The sequence below is a fragment of the Phyllobates terribilis genome, unplaced genomic scaffold (genome assembly GCF_046119375.1).
Source record: "Phyllobates terribilis strain yellow unplaced genomic scaffold, ASM4611937v1 Scaffold_56__1_contigs__length_8794411, whole genome shotgun sequence".
Classification (NCBI taxonomy): domain Eukaryota; kingdom Metazoa; phylum Chordata; class Amphibia; order Anura; family Dendrobatidae; genus Phyllobates; species Phyllobates terribilis.
The window spans coordinates 5309692-5329995 of NW_027362816.1; the positions used below are offsets into that span (position 1 = coordinate 5309692).

General features: G+C 47.7%; 1 protein-coding gene across 1 annotated transcript in view; it reads right to left on the minus strand.

Annotated features, from left to right (window-relative positions):
* The window catches only part of LOC141192290 (uncharacterized), a 46771-nt gene extending 29854 nt beyond the window's left edge, over positions 1-16917 (minus strand). The window contains exons 1-3 of the mRNA XM_073661784.1: positions 16626-16917; positions 16259-16431; positions 12900-12923 (exon numbers count right to left, since the gene is read on the minus strand). Coding sequence (XP_073517885.1) covers positions 12900-12923; positions 16259-16431; positions 16626-16917 — 489 coding nt within the window. The remainder of the gene's footprint in view (positions 1-12899; positions 12924-16258; positions 16432-16625) is intronic.
* Positions 16918-20304: the final 3387 nt, after the last annotated feature.

Genomic DNA, 20304 nt, shown 5'->3' on the forward strand with positions numbered 1-20304 from the left:
ACATCCTGCATAAGGGGCATAATGGGGGCATTACACTGTGTGGGGACATCATACGTACTGCATAAGGGGCATAATGGGGGCATTACACTGTGGGGGGCATCATATGTACTGCATAAAGGGCATAATGGGGGCATTACACTGTGTGGGGGCATAATACATACTGTATAAGGGGCATAATGGGGGCATCACACTGTGTGGGGCATCATACATACTACATAAGGGGTATAATGGGGGCATTACACTGTGTGGGGGCATCATACATACTGCATAAGAGGCATAATGGGGGCATTACACTGTGGGGGCATCATACATCCTGCATAAGGGGCATAATGGGGGCATTACACTGTGTGAGGGCATCATACATACTGCATAAGGGGTATAATGGGGGCATTACACTGTGTGGGGGCATCATACATCCTGCATAAGGGGCATAATGGGGGCATTACACTGTGGGGCCAGTAAAGGGGTCCTGTACTATGAGAACAATACGTTTCCTCCCTTCCTGTCTCCATAGTTGGGTCGTATGTATCTATTACAGGAAACAGAACAAAAACCTTATGATTCTTATAAAGGGGCAACACAAGACCCCAAAAGAGTCTCGGTGCTGAAGGGGTTAATGCCCCCTGCGCCCAGTAATGGGGGTCTCCACATACCTCCACCTGCAGAGCCGCCACCACATATATGGCTGCTCTGTGCGCACAGGAGCTGTGATGAGGTCACAGGAGGGGAGGAGTCAGGGGTCACATGATCAGGGGCCTCAGTGGATGCAGGACTCTGCTGTGCTGGTTGTCATGGTGCTGGATGAGCTGAAGTTTATGTGTGGGGTCAGGAGGGGTTTACAGTGTGGATGTAGCAGAGCCGCGTGTGTACGAGGTGTACGGAGCAGAGCCACGTGTGTACGAGGTGTACGGAGCGGAGCCGCGCGTGTACGAGGTGTACGGAGCGGAGCCGCGCGTGTACGAGGTGTACGGAGCGGAGCCGCGCGTGTACGAGGCGTACGGAGCGGAGCCGCGCATGTACGAGGCGTACGGAGCGGAGCCGCGCGTGTACGAGGCGTACGGAGCAGAACCGCGTGTACGAGGTGTACGGAGCAGAGCCGCGTGTGTACGAGGTGTACGGAGCGGAGCCGCGCGTGTACGAGGTGAACGAAGCAGAGACGCATGTGTATGAGGTGTAGGGAGCGGAGCCAGGAAGAAGCCATTACTCCAAAAGAAACATTAAAAAAGGCCAGGTAGCACTGACCTGGACACTGGACCAGAGACTCAGGAATCCATCCGCTCATCTCTAGTCCCAACTCTCCGGGATACAGTGGACAGTCCTGGATTTGGGTCTACACACTGCAGTCTCGGCCATCTGGCTGAATTTCCCTCGCTGTTAGCGCCCCTCTGACAACTGCTCCTGCCAGGAGAGAAAGATAATGGTAAATGGGTGTCGATTGGGTTGTGGCCAAAATTTGCCTCTTTCTGATCTTCATGAGTTGGGAGGTATGCCTGTACGAGGTGTTCGGAGCGGAGCCGCGCGTGTACGAGGTGTACGGAGCGGAGCCGCGCGTGTACGAGGTGTACGGAGCGGAGCCGCGCGTGTACGAGGTGTACGGAGCGGAGCCATGTGTGTACGAGGTGTACGGAGCGGAGCCGTGTGTGTACGAGGTGTACGGAGCGGAGCCGTGTGTGTACGAGGTGTACGGAGCGGAGCCGGGTGTGTACGAGGTGTACTAAGCGGAGCCGCGTGTGTACGAAGTGTACGGAGCGGAGCCGCGTGTGTTCGAGGTGTACGGAGCGGAGCCGTGTGTGTACGAGTTGTACGAAGCAGAGACGCATGTGTATGAGGTGCAGGGAGCGGAGCCGCGTGTGTACAAGGCGTTCGGAGCGGAGCCGTGTGTGTACGAGGCGTACGGAGCGGATCCGTGTGTGTATGAGGTGTACGAAGCAGAGACGCTTGTGTATGAGGTGTAGGGAGCGGAGCCAGGAAGAAGCCATTACTCCAAAAGAAACATAAAAAAAGGCCAGATTAATGTTTGCAAATACACACAGGAACAAAGACCTAAAAGAAGTTGGGAAGTACTTTTTACTATGGCTCAAATGCCCCCCAATATAATTACCCTGTTCAGATAAGGGTTTTTGTAAATATCCTTGTTGTTCTTCATAGGCTTTGTTGACCTCTCCACTGTTGACCGCTGATGTCACATCAAGTTCCGGGCGTGACTCAGTGCTGCGCTCCCCAGTGAGTGATGGGCTGTGGACAGGGTTACCCAGTGTGTCACACCCAGCATCTACTGCATGATTTCCATATCCTCATTCATTGGGTAAGCGCGCAGTGGATGCTGGGTGTGACGTATGGTGTAACCCTGCCCACAGCCCAGCATCCACCGTGGGGACCATGTCACTGATGTCGCGCCTCACTTGATCTGACATCAGTGGAAGGAAGAGCCGGATGCAACCGGGGGTCACATCATGCCTGCGAGCAAAACCCTTACAAAAACCCTTATCTGAACAGGGTAAATACATTGCGGGATATTTGGGCCACAGTAAAAACTGCTAGACAACTCCTTTAATTTTTGGAGACATGTTCTCTGGTCTGATCAAACTAAAATAGAACTTTTTGGGCCTAATGACCATCGTTACATTTGGAGGAAAAAGGGAGAAGCTTGGAAGCCTAAGAACACCATCCCAACTGTGAAACACGGAGGTGGCAGCATCATGCTGTGGGGTTGTTTTGCTGCAGGAGGGACTGGTGCACTTCACAAAATAGATGATAGAATGAGAAAAGAAGATTACGTGGCAATACTGAAGCAACATCTCAAGACATCAGCCAAGAAGTTAAACCTTGAGCGTAAATGGGTCTTCCAAGTAGACAATGCCCTGATCTCAATCCTATTGAAAATTTATGGGCAAATCTGAAAAGGCAGGTGCGAGCAAGGCGACCTACAAACCTGGATCAGTTACACCAGTTTTGTTAGGAGGAATGGGCCCAAATTCCAACCAACTATTGTGAGAAGCTTGTGGAAGGAGATCCCAAACGTTTGACCCAAGTCATTCAGTTTAAGGGCAATGGCACCAAATACTAATGAAATGTATGTAAACTTTTTTTCTTTGCAGAAAGTAATAAAATGCCTTAAAACATTCTCTCATTTTTAATGTTTAAAAGGGGTATACATAGCAAACAACAAATACAATAATTTGAACAAAAACGAGTCAGCGACTGGTAGAGGAGGAGAGGGGACCCTGCCCGTGAGAGTTCACAATCTACAAGGGATGGGTGAGGACACAGTAGGTGAGGGTAGAGCTGGTCGTGCAGCGGCATGGTGGAGCGAGGGTTACTGCAGGTTGTACATTAGGTAGGGGAAGGGGAAAGTAGGAAAAGTGTGGATATAAAGACATTTTTAAAATTCATAAACTTTATTAATTTATTAAAATCCTTTAAATATAAAATTGCTCATGCATCTATAGATGCATATAAGGTAACCATCTATTCGGTATAAAGATGGTACCCACTAATAAATCCGGCTTAATGTAGTGTAGGACAAATTTAGGACACCTCAGTCCAGTCCCTCTAATATAGGACAGAGGTCAATTGTACAGTGCCTACAAGTAGTATTCAACCCCCTGCAGATTTAGCTGGTTGACACATGCGGAATTAACTTGGCATTGTGACATTTGTACTGTAGATCAGCCTGGAAGTGGGAAATGCACTGCAGCGAATTTTTTTTTTTTTTTAAAACGTTAAAAGTTAATTCAGAGTGTCATTTATTATTCAACCCCTCAAACCACAAGAATTCTGTTTGGTCCCCCAAAAGTATTAAGAAGTAGTTCAGGCACCAAGAATAATGAGCTTCACATGTGTGGATTAAAGATCTCTTTTGCCAGCCTTTTCTGACTATTTAAGACCCTCCCCAAACTTGTGAACAGCACTCAGACATGGTCAACATGGGAAAGACAAAGGAGCATTCCAAGGCCATCAGAGACAAGATCGTGGAGGGTCACAAGGCTGGCAAGGGGTACAAAACCCTTTCCAAGGAGTTGGGCCTACCTGTCTCCACTGTTGGGAGCATCATCCGTAAGTGGAAGGCTTATGGAACTACTGTTAGCCTTCCACGGCCAGGACAGCCTTTGAAAGTGTCCTCCCGTGCCGAGGCCAGGCTTGTCCGAAGAGTCAAGGCTAACCCAAGGACAACAAGGAAGGAGCTCCGGGAAGATCTCATGGCAGTGGGGACATTGGTTTCAGTCAATACCATAAGTAACGTACTCCACCGCAATGGTCTCCGTTCCAGACGAGCCCGTAAGGTACCTTTACTTTCAAAGCGTCATGTCAAGGCTCGTCTACAGTTTGCTCATGATCACTTGGAGGACTCTGAGACAGACTGGTTCAAGGTTCTATGGTCTGATGAGACCAAGATCGAGATCTTTGGTGCCAACCACACACGTGACGTTTGGAGACTGGATGGCACTGCATACGACCCCAAGAATACCATCCCTACAGTCAAGCATGGTGGTGGCAGCATCATGCTGTGGGGCTGTTTCTCTGCCAAGGGGCCTGGCCATCTGGTCCGCATCCATGGGAAGATGGATAGCACGGCCTACCTGGAGATTTTGGCCAGGAACCTCCGCTCCTCCATCAAGGATCTTAAGATGGGTCGTAATTTCATCTTCCAACAAGACAACGACCCAAAGCACACAGCCAAGAAAACCAAGGCCTGGTTCAAGAGGGAAAAAGTCAAGGTGTTGAAGTGGCCTAGTCAGTCTCCTGACCTTAACCCAATTGAAAACTTGTGGAAGTAGCTCAAGAATAAAGTCCACATGAGACACCCAAAGAACCTAGATAACTTGGAGAAGATCTGCATGGAGGAGTGGGCCAAGATAACTCCACAGACCTGTGCCGGCCTGATCAGGTCTTATAAAAGACGATTATTAGCTGTAATTGCAAACAAGGGTTATTCCACAAAATATTAAACATAGGGGTTGTATAATAATTGACCCACACTTTTATGTTTAAAATTTAATAAAATTCAACTGAGCAACATAACTTTTTGGTTTGTAAGATTTATGCTTTTGTTCATAAAACCTACTCTCGTTTGCAGTTTGAAGGCTCTAACTTATTTGCATCTTATCAAACCAGCTAAATCTGCAGGGGGTTGAATACTACTTGTAGGCACTGTATGTGATATCCCCATATATTGGAATAGCCTCAGTATGGATGTCAGGTGGAGCAATTATACAAATTATTAGTGGGTACCATCTTTATACCGAATAGATGGTTACCTTACATGCATCTATAGATGCATGAGCAATTTTATATTTAAAGGATTTTAATAAATTAATAAAGTTTATGAATTTTAAAAATTTCTTTATAGCCACACTTTTCCTACTTTCCCCTTCCCCTACCTAACGTGATTGCTTTGGTGGTGTACACCTGTGGATATGGACCTGATGAGAATAGACCATTCTTTTGATTACTGCAGGTTGTAGACTTGTCGAAGAGGGGGGTCTTCAGGTTTCTTTTGAAGGTTTCCACGGTAGGCGAGAGTCTGATATGTTAGGGTAGAGAGTCCCAGAGTAGGGGGGATGCACGGGAGAAATCTTGCATGCGATTGTTGTGAAGAGGAGATAAGAGTTGAGTAGAGAAGGAGATCTTGTGAGGATCGGAGGTTGCGTGCAGGTTAGCACCGGGAGTCACAGATGTATAGAGGAGACAGGTTGTGGATAGCTTTATATGCCATGGTTAGGGTTTTGAACTGGAGTCTCTGGGCAATGGGGAGCCAGTGAAGGGAAGAGGCCGGGGAATAGCAGTGGGAGAGGTGGATTAGTCGAGCAGCAGAGTTTAGGATAGATTGGAGGGGCGCGAGAATGTTGGAAGGGAGGCCACAGAGCAGGAAGTTGCAGTAGTCAAGGCGGAGGATGATGAGGGCATGCACTAGTGTTTTTGCAGAGTGTTTGCTGAGGAATGCGCAGATGCGGGAGATAGCATCATTGGCATGTAGAAAAAATAAAAATATTTGTGATACAAATACAGAATAAATATAAAAACGAGCGATATACCATGTCGAAGCTGTAAACATAACTGTTATTAATATTGTAGTATTAGATCCTGCCTGAGATTCAATCCAAAGGGTACTCGGGTTTCTAACATAAAAATCCAATATGATTCCCTATTTAGCAGTTTGTGTCTATGGTCTCTAAACTCCCCCCCCCACCTTCCCCCCGAATAGGCCTATACACCTTTTCTCTGCCTTGAAATTTCAGTGCTGAAACTTCCCATTTATGGAATGTTCAGAAGTATTTTTACAGTGCTGACATATATGTCATATATGAAAGGATTGACAGAGGGTTGAGGAATGTGCGAATCTGGGAAATATTTTTGAGATGGAGTCAGCAGGAAGTGGAAAGGGCTTGGATATGAGGTTTGAAGGAGAGATCAGAGTCAAGGGTTACCCTAAGGCAGCGAGCTTGCGGACTGGGGAGAGTGGACAGCCATTGACTTTGATGGACAGGTCAGATGGGGGGTTGAGTGAGATGGTGGAAAGATGATGAATTTAGTTTTATCCATATTAAGTTTTAGGAATCTAGCAGAGAAGAAAGATACCCTGGTGATTTTGGCCTGATAACATACACAGAATTTGACACAAATGGGTTTGAATGGCTACTAAAGGTAACATCCTCACCTGTGACCTGTTTGCTTGTAATCAGTGTGTGTGCATAAAAGCTGAGTGAGTATCTGGGATCCAGACAGATTCTTGCACCTTTCATCCAGCCACTGACGTTTCTGGATTGTGAGTCATGGGGAAGGCAAAATAATTGTGAACAGATCTACGGGAAAAAGGTAGTTGAACTGTATTACACAGGAAAGGGATACAAAAAGATAGCCAAGGAATTGATAATGCAGTCAGCAGCATTCAAAATGTGATTAACAAATGGAAAATCAGGGGCTAAAAATCAGGTAAAAACCAAATCACGGTCAGGCAGACCAACGAAAATTTCGGCCACAACTGCCGGGAAAATTGTTTGGGATGCAAAGAAAAATACAGAAATAACATCAGCTGAAATTCAGGACTCTGAAAACTAGCGGTGTGGCTGTTCCAAGATGCACAATAAGGAGGCACTTGAAGATAAATGAGCTGCATGGTCGAGTTGCCAGGAGAAAGCCATTACTGCGCAAATGCAACAAAGTATCTCGCATACAATACGCCAAACCGCAGAGACAAGCCTCAAAACATCTGGAACAAGGTAATTTGGAGTGATGAGACCAAAATTGAACTTTTTGGCCACAACCATAAACGTTACATTTGGAGAGAGGTCAACAAGGCCTATGATGAAAGGAACACCATTCCTGCTGTAAAGCACGAAAGTGGATCACATGTTTTGGGGATGTGTGAGCTACAAAGGCACAGGAAACTTGGTAAAAGTTGAAGGAAAGATGAATGCAGCACGTTATCAGCAAATACTGGAGGCAAATTTGCACTCATCAGCCCGGAAGCTGCGCATGGGACGTACTTGGACTTTCCAACATGACAACGACCCAAAACACAAGGCCAAGTCGATCAGTCATTGGCTACAGCAGAACAAATAGAAGGCTCTGGAGTGGCCATCTCAGTCTCCTGACCTCAATATCATTGAGGGACTCTGGGGGGATCTCAAGAGCGCAGTTCGTGCTAGACAGCCCAGGAATTTACAGGAACTGGAGGCTTTTAGCCAAGAAGAATGGGCAGCTTTACCATATGAGAAAATAAAGAACCTCATCCACAACTACCTCAAAAGACTTCATGCTGTCATTAATGTTAGAGGGAGCAATGCACGGTATTAAGAACTGGGGTATGTGAACTTTTGATCAGGGTCATTTGGATGTTTTTGGTTGTCATTAAGATGTAAAAAGAGAAAACACAGTAGTTTGACAATAAATGGCTTCACCCAACCAATAACCATGAGTGGAGAAAAAGTTTTTTTGTTATCGTTCATATTCTCTGGAACAAGGCCAAGAAAGGAAAAATTCTACGGGGTATGTAAACTTTTGAGCACAACTGTATCTGTGTGAATAAAGTCCTCTGTATCTATGGGAATAAAGTCCTCTGTGTCTGTGTGAATAAATTCCTCTGTAGCTGTGTGAATACAGTCAGACATTGTCAGTACTTTCCCTGGAGCGCTGCTCCTCTTACTTGTTCTCTTTATCAGTGTTTAGCTGGTTGCGTGTACAAGTCCTTCATCCAGAACACCAGGATTGTGCTGCTCTTCCTCCTTTCATGTCACATCCTTCTAGAAGCAGATATGTCAGGTAAGGCTGGAGTCACACTACCGTATAACATATAAAACATCGCACAGCACTCGGCCCAGTGTTATTCTATGGGGCAGCTCACATCACCTTTTTGTTTCTCAGGCGTATTCGGAGTTCGTGCTGTGATTGTACGCGTATATCGCGCAAGACTCGCTAATACAAGCCTATGGGTGCGAGAAACAATCGGACGCCACACGGACCATCCATGTGGCATCCGATTTTTATAGATACATTATCATCATTCTGTAGCATAGAACACTGTAAATGGTCCTGTAAATGATTGGAGAATTAGTTGCAGCGAAAAAAAAAAGCGTTGCATTCTGATGATGGGTGACAATCTATCACATGATCGCATTGCAATCGCATTACACACGGATTACCATAAGGAGATCACTCGTGCGACTCTCATCAGTGAGAATTGGGACAATTTTGTCTACGTGTAGTGTGACTCCGGCCTGAAGCTTCTGTTCAGCTCCAATAGTCTCAGAGATTAACAAGAACACATCCTTCACAATAAGACTTTATACACACAAGACTTGCTTTATTGTGGAAATTTATACCTCAAATTGTCTTTTCATTTGAACTTTATGTCTATATCTATAGATGTACACTACCGTTCAAAAGTTTGGGGTCACCCAGTCAATTTTGTGTTTTCCATGAAAACTCATACTTTTATTTATCAAATGAGTTGAAAAATGATTAGAAAATATAGTCCAGACATTGACAAGGTTAGAAATAATGATTTTTATTTGAAAGAATAATTTTCTCCTTAAAACTTTGCTTTCCTCAAAGAATGCTCCCTTTGCAGCAATTCCAGCATTGCAGACCTTTGGCTTCTAGCTGTTAATTTGCTGAGGTCATCTTGAGAAATTCCCCCCAATGCTTCCTGAAGCCCCTCCCACAAGTTGGATTGGCTTGATGGGCACTTTTTGCGTACCATACGGTCAAGCTGCTCCCACAACAGCTCAATGGGGTTGAGATCTGGTGACTGTGCTGGCCACTCCATTACAGATAGAATACCAGCTGCCTGCTTCTTCCCTAAATAGTTCATGCATAATTTGGAGGTGTGCTTTGGGTCATTGTCCTGTTGTCGGATGAAATTGGCTCCAATGAAGCACTGACAACAGGGTATGGCATGGCATTGCAAAATGGAGTGATAGTCTATTTACCTTGTACAAATCTCTCACAGCACCAAAGCAACCCCAGACCATCACATTACCTCCACCATGCTTGACAGATGGCATCAGGCACTCTTCCAGCATCTTTTCAGTTGTTCTGCATCTCACAAATGTTCTTCTGTGTGATCCAAACACCTCAAACTTTGATTCGTCTGCCCATAAAACTTTTTTCCAATCTTCCTCTGTCCAATGTCTGTGTTCTTTTGCCCATAGTAATCTTTTCCTTTTATTAACCACTCTAAGCTATGGCTTTTTCTTTGCCAATTTGCCCTGAAGGCCAGCATCCCGGAGTCGCCTCTTCACTGTAGACGTTGACACTGACGTTTTGCGTGTAGTATTTAATGAAGCTGCCAGTTGAGGAGCTGTGAGGCGTCGATTTCTCAAACTAGATACTCTAATGTACTTGTCTTGTTGCTCAGTTGTGCAGCGGGGCCTCCTACTTCTCTTTCTACTCTGGTTAGAGCCTGTTTGTGCTCTCCTCTCAAGGGAGTAGTACACACTGTTGTAGGAAATCTTCAGTTTCTTGGCAACTTCTCGCATGGAATAGCCTTTATTTGTAAGAACAAGAATAGACTGTCGAGTTTCACATGAAAGTTCTCTTTTTCTGGCCATTTTGACAGTTTCATAGAACAAACAAATGTAATGCTCCAGATTCTCAACTAGCTCAAAGGAAGGTCAATTTTATAGCTTCTCAAATCAGCCAAACCATTTTCAGCTGGGCTAACATACTTGTGCAAGGGTTTTCTAGGGTTTTCTAAACATCCATTAGCCTTCTTACACAGTTAGCAAACACAATGTACCATTAAAACACTGGAGTGTAGGTTGTTGGAAATGGGCCACTATACACCTATGTAGATATTGCAATAAAAACAAGACGTTTGCAGCTAGAATAGTCATTTACCACATTAACAATGTATAGAGTGTATTTCTGATTCATTTAATGTTAGTTTCATAGAAAAAAAATGTGCTTTTCTTTCAAAAATAATGACATTTCTAAATGACCCAAAACTTTTGAACGGTAGTGTATATCAAAAAATACACTGATACATTAAATAAAACCAAATATATCTCAGGGTATATATAAAGGAAAGGGTATGGTACTCATCAGAGAATGTTTCAATAATCCGCCTCAACGTGTTCATCAGGAGGCTTGATACAGCGATGATAATTCATGATGTTCAGCATAGTGTGCCTAATAGCCATATGTCCATGTGTAAATATCCCACTTCATCTAAAACCCCTCCCCAGACTAGGAAACCCATTCCCATTCCTAAAGGTGAATTGTCATAGGACATATAGAATGGAGTCTGTCTACAATAATGTACTGCGCCTGCGCTACTTCTCATGAGCTAGAGGTCCGATAATGTCCATCCCCTAGTGTGCATGTCTGGAAGTGACGTGCTTTACACTGAAACACCAGATAAACTGATTGCCGCCGCGCCACTCGTACCCGTGACTGCGCATTCCCGTAGTTATGTGTTCCACACCGCAGAGCATAATGGCCTATATGTGTCCGTTACCCTTGTCAGTAGACAAAGTAACATACGATTAGAGGGTATGTGTTTGTCTGTGCGTTACATCCGGCTAACTCAATGGTCTCAAACACGCGGCCCGCGGGCAGCATGCGGCCCCTGAGGCAGGCATCTGCGGCCCGCAGTGCACCACATGTCTGACCCTAGCAGAGAGGAGGAGTGCGCCGCTCCGTAGTGGCTGTGGCCCTGCGTTATGACATCCCTCTGGCGCTGTGTGATGACATCACACCAGCGCACAGAGAGCGGAGGCGTGACTTTCCCTCCCATTGCTGGATTTTGCAGGTGACATACGCTGTGGCTGTACGTGTACAGCGAGATGATAGCGTCGGCTCACATGCAGAGCCGACACTATCATGCGCTGAGGTAAGCTGTACATCACAGCTGACAACCTACTTTAACGGCCACGATTGGTATTAACACCGATCGCGGCCGTTTAACCCTTTAGATACCGCCATCAATTGTGACAGCGGCATCTAGATGGCTATTTCAGGGGAGGGTCTTACTCTTAAGCCTATGGTAACCTGAGGCCAAGTAATGGGCTTTGGGTTAGCCATCTTTGGGGCCTGGAATATGCAGGGTCCTACATGTGAACTGTCAATATAAGACAGACAGACCTAATATTCTGCAGTACAGAAGTATTGCAGGATATTAGATCAGTGACTATAAAGTAAAAGTTAAAAGCTACATAAAAAAAAATCTAAATAAAATATGAAATAAAAGTATTCTGCTACTAAACTAAATCTGTACCATATCCCTGGCTTACTGTGCTTTCACATTATGCTCAATGTCCCCATCGGGGCATAAATCCGGACCCCCCCACAAAACAGGATTCAGACATATGTGCCTATGGTGCCATATACAGTAATGGCGCCGACAGAGCGAACGTGCGTTCTGCCGGCATCATTTTCGGAAGTGTACACATACTGGAAGCAGACATTCAGATGCAGTCTATTATGTCTGAGTGTCCGCCTCCTGTAGGCATGCACTCCAGAAAATTATGCACAGCGCACATTTGCTCTGCCGGCATCATTACAGTCTATGGCCCTGTAGGCACAATTATCCGTATCCCGTTTTCTTGTAGGGTTCGAACGTATGCCCCAACGGGGACATTGAACAAGAGCGTTTTTGCAGCGTTTTTCACCCATAGCAATAAGAAAGTGGGAAAACACTGATTTTGCAGTTTTTTTGGTGAATAAAACTGACTTTATTAAACGTACTGTAGATTCCTATAATCTCCACCAAATAAAGCCACAAAACCTGTTTTTCAGGCCGGTTTCGCATATATTTCGGTTACCGGAGATATCCGTGTCCGTGTGCGTTTTACATGTTGCATCCGTGTGCGACCCATGTGCCACATCAGGATCACACATACCAGCGCCTGAGAATCAGCGTACAGTTAGCGCTGTTCCCAAGCGCCGGATGCTGAACGCGGCCCTCATCATGATTCCTTGCCTGCGCTGCAATCAGCACCAGCAGGGACAAGGATGAGGGTAGTGGTAGTGTCTGCTCCAGCTGTGTCCCTGTGTAAAACTAAGAATAAAATAATAAAATCCATATACTCACCTCTCCTAGGTGTCCCCCGCTGTAATCCTCTGACGCCGAGAAGCCGAGGAGAATGAGTGGCTCCGGAGCTGAGCTCAGGAGCCGTGTCCTGTCACTCACTGAGCGCAGCTCCGAAGCCGCTCATTCTCCCCGTGGAGCGCACTGACACATGGTCTGTGGAAACACATTGAGATGTGCACAGACCAATTCATTCATCGTGTATCGATGTCTCCAGCACGTGTGGAAACTGTCACCACTCATACTGGAGATACTGACATGTGAAAGAGCCCTTATAAGCAAGAGCAAATTTTGGTTGCAGAGAAAACACTGCAAAAACGTAACGTGTGATCATAGCCTCATGATGAATAAAAAATAATAAACGCACCAAAAATGGAGCTTTTCCATCATACTGTCAGAAAATAGAATATAAAATTATCAAAAAGCCATATACCAAAAATGGTATAGCTGAAAACGTCAGATACAGGAATAATCTGCAGGTAAATAGTGTTATAACGTTTCCTGTTTGCTTTACTAAAAGTTCAGCTACTGGGAAACTGAACTATATTTCTTTCAAGAGCCATCGGCTTTCAGTCATGCAAGGAGTTGCTTAAGCCGGCTTACTACACTATGAGTAGTTGCTGTAAGCACGCTCCAGCACTTGGGTTGCCAACTCAGTGTGCAGCGCATCTGTGCGGAGAAAATCAAAAGTTCTGGGGCGTGCTTACAGTATGGTGAGCAGTGCTGTGAGCGATGAATGTAACTACTATGACTGAAAGCCCATAGCTCCCGGGAGGAAATAAGTTAATTCTTTCCTGGTAGCTGCACTTACAGTAACACGGCCATGTAGCATTGTAAAGATATTTACCTGCAGATTGACTCTAAATCTCCAGGTAAATAGCGTTTTCTGACATTACAGGTTCTCTTTAATATTGACATGTATGGCATTGCTATGGTGAGAAACTACATAAAGAGATTCTGCAGGACTTAAAGGGATTGCCATTGCTTTTATATTGATGGGCTATCCTTTATAATGGCTGCAACTGGGTAATGCAAATCTACGCCTATTCAATAAGAGTGGATATGAAGTGCCGAGCCGTGGCCACTATGCAGTTGATGGAGCTGTGTAGTTCCGCTCCGCAAGTGAGCACATACCACGGGCACCGGGAACTGCTGATCAGTGGGGGGAGCTGGATGTTGCATCCCACCAATCAGATATCCATCACCTGTCCTCATGATAGGCCATCAAAATAAAATTGTCTGAAAACCCCTTTAATGATTAAATGGCCATTTCATTGAATAAATCAGTGATATGAGATCAGTGGGGTGCGGGCGCCCGCCACATCCCTTTTTCAGTTGAAAACTGCTCTGGCAGTGAACTAAGCAATGTATGGGCAGAACACAGCAGCCTCATATATTGCTGAGGCCCCTTTCACATTGTGTTCTTCCCCATGTTCGTTGGTCCCTTCGGGGCTTATGTCCGAACCAATATAAAATGGGATTTGGACGTATGTGCCGACAAGGGCCATAGAATATATAATGGTGCTGACAGACTCAATGTGTGCTCTGTCGTGCATCATTTTCGGGCGTATATGACGTCGTGCTGTGCGTACTCAGTGAGGGGCTCAGTCCACCCTCAGGTATCCCCAGAGCACTTATCAGGACCCCGTTCTGTGTACCTTTCTCTGGCCTCTCTCCTTGTACCTCACACCTAGCGGCACCTCTGTCCAGTGTCCTCGGGCCTTGGCGGGCGACGTGTGTTCCGCCCCCTGGCCCTATGTGGCTACCTTTCTGGTGGCTGGTGTGAGCGGCCTGCTGTACTTAAAGTGCTGCAGCCTCCGGTTCCCAGTTGAGCCCTGTAGTCTCCGCTGGTTGAGGGATCCGGTCCCCTTTCTTCTGGCCTGACCCCCCTACCTCCTGGCAGCGGCGGGCGTACGGGTGGCAGCTGCACGGCCCGTACCCCTGGGGTCCCTTCGGTTCCTTTCCTGGAGCCTTCCTGCTCCCTCTTTCCTCTCCTTCCTCCTTCAGGCTCAGGCCTCTGGAGCAGAGCTCCTACAGAGCCCATGCTCCTACACTCTCCTCCTCTGACTGAACGAACCCTGATCTAAGATGATTCCCTATTTTATATGCTCCTACTCCAGTGCTCCCAGGATCTACGTCCTCCACCCATCCACTACCTAGTTCCCCCTCTCTAGTGGTTCCTCCCCACTCCAGCCAGGGATCAGGGACAGTTGTGCTCTCCCGTAGGAGCATTGTTGCCCTGTCCCCCGGAAATGTGGTGTAGTGGATGTAGTGTTAGGGTCCTGAGCCATACTCCTTCCTTACCTGAGAGTGAGATACCACACCTCTGGATGAGGTGCAATACCTCTGTGGCGACCGAACCCTCAGGGGCGCCACACACACCCCTGGTAAAACACAGCACGTCCGCGGGCTGGAACAGAGTAAAAGACAGGGTAAATTAGGACATGCAAACTTTTAGGATGCATCCGCATATAAGACCATAAAACAATACTTCTTCCCTTTATGGGAGGCTCTTTTTCTTTTAAAGTTACTAGTTATCAAAACATTATAAATGCACTTTTAATAACATTTTTCTTTCACACATAAGGCATTCTGGAACTCTGTTTCTCTGATATCTTATAAAACATTTTCTGCATATAAAACTTTTCATATAAAACATTTCTTCACATATATTAGACATTATAAACATTTCTTTCGCGTATAAAACACTTCCGTAATAAACTTTCTTCATATCAACACATTTTCAAGTTAAACTTTTGGTCAACCGGTCACAGTGATGTCTGCAACCAGGTGTCCATTTCTCAATAAAGTGCCAACTTGCAAACAGGAACATGAGGGACCCGTCCCAAACCCTCAACGGAGGCCCTGGGGTGGCTGCAGGGCTTAGATGATCCAGATGCTGGACCTCGTCTTCGGCCACCTCCAACGGGTTTTTGTTCTGAGGTATACGTTGTAGTTCTTATAAAACCAATAAGGGGCACCTGAAGAGGTGCAACTATTTACAAGAAGTGGCTGCTCCCAGTCCTCAGCCGGTTAGTCTTTGGACCCGTTCCAGGTAACTTTAAATGAAACTTTGAAACCTTTCAACTTTTGATTACACCCTTCTGGGCAACTGGATAAACTTGAACTCGCAGCGTCTCTGCATACCCTGACGGGTAACTTATTTAAATTTTTAAAGTCTTGCTCCACCTACTGTACTCAGTAATGGTGCTCCCTGTGGGGAGACTCTGGTTCATCACGTGCTGACCCAGCCGGTTCTTCAGCATGGTGGGACTCTGTCTCCACCCGGTGGACATGTAGGGCATACCAGCCCCTGACTCCTCGGTGCCTGGTGTAGGACACGGTGCCCCGGGATACAGGTCTCGATCTGGGTGTCCCTCTGGCAGGCGGGACTCCACGTCCCTTCTGTTTACGAAGAGGTCCGTGTCTGATGGCGGGTCCCAGATGAACCCCCATCCCGCGTCCAAGTCAAACTTCACCACGGTCCCAGTAATTCTCGGACCACGAGCCTCTCTTGTCATGGCCGGTCCGGGCCTTCTCTTCCAGATTTCTGGCCTCAAGTTGCGCCCATCACTCACGCCGTTGTTTCCGCTCCTTCTCAAACTTGAGCAGCTGTTGGTGGCAGAATTCCTTGCTGCGTGCTGCAGCTGCCCTGGTCTCCTGAGAGAACCCCATTAGATCTTCCCCTGAGTGCTCCCACTCAAATTGAGCCTCCTCCTCCGGTACCGAGAAGCGGCGGCGGCGGGCTGTGGAGCGGACAGGAGTGAAGGCCGCTGGTCCTCCATGGACCAGTCCCAGGGGGGGTGCCCGTACACCCATTCGGGTGTCGGAGGGGGCGGCTCCTGCAACGGACCTAGGAGCGGGCCGGCGTCGCTGGTGGCTGGAGCTGGTTCCGGGGTCTGGAGGGCATTTGGAACTTGCGCGTCCTGGTACGCGCATAGCGAGCACGTGGCGGTCTCGCCCTGGTTTAAAGAGCCTGGCTCTGGCGTCGGGAGTGGGGCTGCTTCGGTGACGCCCGGGATCTGCGACTCCACCAGGGGGCCCAGGGGCAGGTCGACGCTTACAGCGTCCGGCACAGGAGGACTTCTCCTACCTGCTCCTTCGGCCGCTCCTGCGTCAGACGCGGTCTCCTGATCCCGGTCCTCGGAGGCTGGGGCGCTGCCAGTGCTGGGCAGCGTCGCTGGCTGCCGGGCCGCTATCCTCTGCTCCATCTCCTTCTTCCAGTCCGCGATGGCATCTCGCCATCCTCCGGCCCAGATCTTCCATGCCGGCGCGGAGGAACTCGGTATCCTCCCGGGGAGCTTGGCCACCAGCTCCTCCAGGGTATAAGGTGCTTCGGCCAGCAGCATGGCGTTGGCAGGGTCTCCGGAGCTGCCACGGTCCATCTCCTTTCCCGGGTGCGGCCTGCCTCGACTGGTCCAGACCACACCCTGTCTCTCAGTTTTCTGGCCTCCCCTCCCCTTTCGGGGGCGGTTCCAGGGCAGTCTGCTGTCGGTCACCTCCAAGGGCAGCCCCCCCACTTCGATGGACAGATCCACATACATGATCACTGCTGGTTGGGGCGGGCTCCGCTTTTGGCGCCATTCTGGGACCTGGCCCACGATGGGAGGTGACCTTTGGTTGTTGTTTGGCTGACACATAATGGCGTCCGTTCTTCAGGGGTGGACGCCACATTCAGTAGAAAACACAGTCTCTTAGGCACACAATACCCGATGGTAACGGGTGGGTTACGTATCCTGCCGACTACCCCAAAGTTGACGCGCCCCCTGGGCCGTGGGGCACCCGGATCCGGGCCTCGTAAATGCTGGGGGTCGTAGTCACCGTGGCGGCGACCCGGTCTGTGACCCAGGGCGGTCAAACCAGTGGCAGTCTATGTGTATAGGTGATGTATAGTCCGACTACACCACCTGTGGATTGCGATTATGGAGAACCGCCGCTGCGGAGCAGTCCACTGAAGCTGGTGGTATGTGCAGCAAGTGTAGTATAACTTCCCACAGGAAGAGTGTAGCTTCAGGGCAGTGCAGGTGAATGATGGTGGTTGTGCGGGGCGTCCCAGTGCAGTGAGTGCCGGAGCGGTAAGAAACACGGAGACAAGATGATGCAGTCCCAGGGTCTTTACTCACGGTTGTCAGTTTCCAAGTTATACTGCAGATCATAGCTTCCCACGTCATGCTGTGCGTACTCAGTGAGGGACTCAGTCCACCCTCAGGTATCCCCAGAGCACTTATCAGGACCCCGTTCTGTGTACCTTTCTCTGGCCTCTCTCCTTGTACCTCACACCTAGCGGCACCTCTGTCCAGTGTCCTCGGGCCTTGGCGGGCGAAGTGTGTTCCATCCCCTGGCCCTATGTGGCTACCTTCCTGGTGGCTGGTGTGAGCGGCCTGCTGTACTTAAAGTGCTGCAGCCTCCGGTTCCCAGTTGAGCCCTGTAGTCTCCGCTGGTTGAGGGATCCGGTTCCCTTTCTTCTGGCCTGACCCCCCTACCTCCTGGCAGCGGCGGGCGTACGGGTGGCAGCTGCATGGCCCGTACCCCTGGGGTCCCTTCGGTTCCTTTCCTGGAGCCTTCCTGCTCCCTCTTTCCTCTCCTTCTTCCTTCAGGCTCAGGCCTCCTGACTAGGCCCGCCTCTGGAGCAGAGCTCCTACAGAGCCCCTGCTCCTACACTCTCCTCCTCTGACTGAACGAACCCTGATCTAAGATGGTTCAATATTTTATATGCTCCTACTCCAGTGCTCCCAGGATCTACGTCATCCACCCATCCACTACCTAGTTCCCCCTCGCTAGTGGTTCCTCCCCACTCCAGCCAGGGATCAGGGACAGTTGCGCTCACCTATAGGAGCATTGTCGCCCTGTCCCCCGGAAATGTGGTGTAGTGGATGTAGTGTTAGGGTCCTGAGCCATACTCCTTCCTTACCTGAGAGTGAGATACCACACCTGTGGATGAGGTGCAATACCTCTGTGGCGACCGAACCCTCAGGGGCGCCACATATACACCTACTGGACGCAGTCTACTATGTCCGAGTGTCTGCCTCAAGTAGGCGATGCACGACAGAGCGCATGTTCGCTCTGCCAGCACCATTATAGTCCATACTCTGCATACGCCCACAGACTATTATGCATTTCTATGGGAGCAGGACGGAGTTGCTAACAGACATATTTTTCAATACACAGAGCACCAGTTTAACATCATAAATGGCATCGTCATGAAAAAAGCGCAAGATTGCTGATGAAAAACGAATATTTCAGGAAAAGTGGGGAAACTTATATTTTGTCACAGAGGTCGGAGAGAGAGCCCAGAGTCTGATTTGTCTTCAGTTTGTCGCAGCTTAAGGACTACAATGTGCGTGGACATTACATGACGCAGCATGGAAGACAGTATGGAGCAATGTCTGGCAAACTGAGAGGAAAAGCTTCAGCAGCTGAAAGCGTCTCTTCAAAAACAGCGAAACTTCTTCCCAAGTATTAACGGGTCAAGTGAAGCTTCTGGAAAAGCGAGTTTTGTACTCAGTAACATGAGAGCAAAACATTCACGACCATTTACTGAAGGTAACAGATACTCCATACTGTGCTGTGTTCATTCGTGGGGTTGAAGAAAACCTAAACATAACTGAGGAATTATTGGATTTATTACTAATTAAAGGCACAAAGACCTTTTGAGACATTTTTAAAGAACTTGAAGGTTGTATTAACCCAGCAGGACCGCCATGGGATAAACTGGTGCCTGTGGTAGCGGATGGGGCACCAGCAATGTGTTCTGAAAACATTGGTGTTGTGGGATTATTGAAAGCAAAACGAGGCCAGCGTTCATTGTCAGGTCCTTTCAGTGCTATACACTGCATTCTGCACCAGGAGGCGCTGTGCGGAAAAAGTGTACAAATGAAAGAAGTTATGGACGTTGTGGTTAAGACTGGTAACTTTATACGGGCAAGAGGTCTTGACCATAGGCGGTTCACTTCATTCCTGTCTGATATGGACAGTGAATATGGTGACTTGCTGTATCATACCGAGGTCAGATGGTTGAGTCGGAGAAGAGGGTAGAAAAGATTTTTTGCTTTGAGGCAGGAGATAGATTTTTATGGCCGTGAAAGATAAAGACGCTTTCCAACTTTCCTTCCCAGCTTTTCTATCTGACTTAGCGTTTCTAACAGATGTCACAGAACACCTCAACGCACTCAACCTGAAGCTCCGGGGCCCAAAGCAGATGATTACAATGATGTTTGCTGGTATAAAAGCAATCAGATGTAGCTGTCTTTGTGGCCCAGCAGCTGCAGTCTGGCAATTTGCCTCATTTCTCAGCTATGCAGTCGCTGGTACGAGCGGAACCCGAACGCTTGAACTACTCTTCCAATATAATTTCTCAGTTACTACAAGAGTTTGATAGAAGTTTTCATGAGTTTCAGGATCTTGAAGCTGAATTTCCACTCTTCGCCACTCCGTTTGCGGTAGACATTGCTTGTGTTTCAGAAGATCTGCAGATGGAGATTGTGGACTTGCAATGCGACGCTGTTCTTAAACAGAAGTATATGGACATTGCTGTTCCAGATCTCTATAGGTTTGTCACACGAGAAAAATTTCCAAATCTTCTTAAAGCCGCTGCCAGGATCATGGCCATGTTCGGAAGTACATACGTATGCGAACAGTTTTCCTCTTCAATGAAGCTGAACAAATCAGCATTACGGTCAAGACTTACAGATGAACATCTTCGTGCAACATTGCGATTGGCCGACGCTCATGATTTCAAGCCCAATCTCGACATTCTCGTATCTGGCAAACGC